Source organism: Austrofundulus limnaeus, unplaced genomic scaffold, assembly GCF_001266775.1.
Source record: "Austrofundulus limnaeus strain Quisiro unplaced genomic scaffold, Austrofundulus_limnaeus-1.0 Scaffold180, whole genome shotgun sequence".
In the NCBI taxonomy this organism is placed as follows: Eukaryota; Metazoa; Chordata; class Actinopteri; order Cyprinodontiformes; family Rivulidae; genus Austrofundulus; species Austrofundulus limnaeus.
Window position 1 is genome coordinate 35922 of NW_013952582.1, and position 1536 is coordinate 37457.

The 1536-nt window shown below is 37.4% G+C and overlaps 1 protein-coding gene across 1 annotated transcript in view; it reads left to right on the forward strand.

The window, feature by feature from the left end:
• Positions 1-1536, forward strand: part of LOC106524241 (ladderlectin) — a gene marked incomplete at its 5' end in the record, with an annotated part of 2713 nt that extends 1177 nt beyond the window's left edge. The window contains 3 exon segments of the mRNA XM_014017965.1: positions 809-829; positions 1101-1212; positions 1433-1536. Of these exon segments, the coding sequence (XP_013873419.1) occupies positions 809-829; positions 1101-1212; positions 1433-1503 (204 nt within the window).

Sequence of the window (1536 nt, forward strand, 5' to 3'; positions counted from 1 at the left end):
GAAACGCTGCTGCTTTGCAGCTGCGTTACCCTGCTTCCTCGGGCTTGGACCCCTAAATATACACCAACAAAACACAGGACCACACAGTCCCAAATCTTGACTGGAGATCAGCTTCAGAAGTTTAAACCAGTTTAATTCTTCCAATAAGCTATGTCCACAAAAGCTACAAAATAACACTTAAAATTAACGACCTCGCCCCAGGTGGGGGAGCTAAAACTTAACCCTTCTCTCTGACCTGTTAACTCTTCAGAAACTTTTTCAGAACTAACGAAATGGCAAAACGTTATGGCCCTTTGTGTTCAGATAAGTCTCCTGATTGGCTCAAATTTTCCACAAAGGGATGGAGCTATGAGATTCTGATCCAATTTCTTATARTCAGACTGGAAGGAAACCAATCTTATTTACTTAATCTTTGAGCACATCAGGATTTTGACAATGATGTGGGTATTAGTTAATTAAATCAGCATAAACTACATTCTTTTGGGTTTTTTTTAATAATTATTACAGAGTGAGCACTTATGAGTTAAACATGGTGATTACAAGGGTCCAGTTCATGATGCGATTACGAGCAGCGGCCTTCGGGAGATGCTGTTGAGTCACAGATGAAACCTGTAGACCTGCCCTTGTGGTTTCTTTGAAGTTTTCCAACAAAAATCTGGTTTCTCAGTTCAATGTCCTTTGAAGTAAAGGAAAAGCTTCTACCAGTCTGTGCTCAGGGAGGTGATAATGAATTTAAAGTCTGGCTTTTGTCCTGAAGTAAACATGAAAGGGATTTCTTTTACAATTTGTTTTTTTTTTTCTTACACAGAGACCGATCACAGGAATGCAGGTTTGACTCTGTTTGGAGCAAATTAAATAAGGAGGGGGAATACCAAAAGATAAGATCAAAAGAAGAGTCACTCTTCTTCCTTGAATATTACAAACAGAATTACGGGGCTGCACRAAGAAGGTCTGAATGTCCCAAGTTAAGAGTTTTATCCCAAAATWATGCTACARTTTTSTTTTAGTAGCAAATATACAACATAKYYAACTTYASAGTTAGAGAGATTTAGAGTTCTCTAAATGTTAAAACAGATCTGATGTTTGAAATATTTTAACAGAATGGTGCATGGACATGGGTCGATGGTACCCTCTTCACCTTCACTAACTGGGGTCCAGGAGAACCAAACAATGCAGGTGGAAATGAGCACTGCATGGATATCAACGTGAGAGGTACAAAGACAACGTCTCTTTAAACAGACTGACCTACATTTATGAGTCTTTTTAACTGAAACCATACATTAGAGGTTTTACCTGCTCAGTCTTCACACACAGGAACAATCTCATCCTACATTACTTATTTACTTTTTCAATTTTCGTTTTAATTTTAATTTTCCAATAATAAAAAACATGACGTCTGATTTTAATTTTTTTCATTTTGAATAATTTTCAGGACAAGATTACGTGAATGATGAAAACTGTGACACAATGAACGCCTTCATTTGTGTTATACACAACCCTTAGTTGTGTCTTTGTTGTCTCGACACGTCTGACACA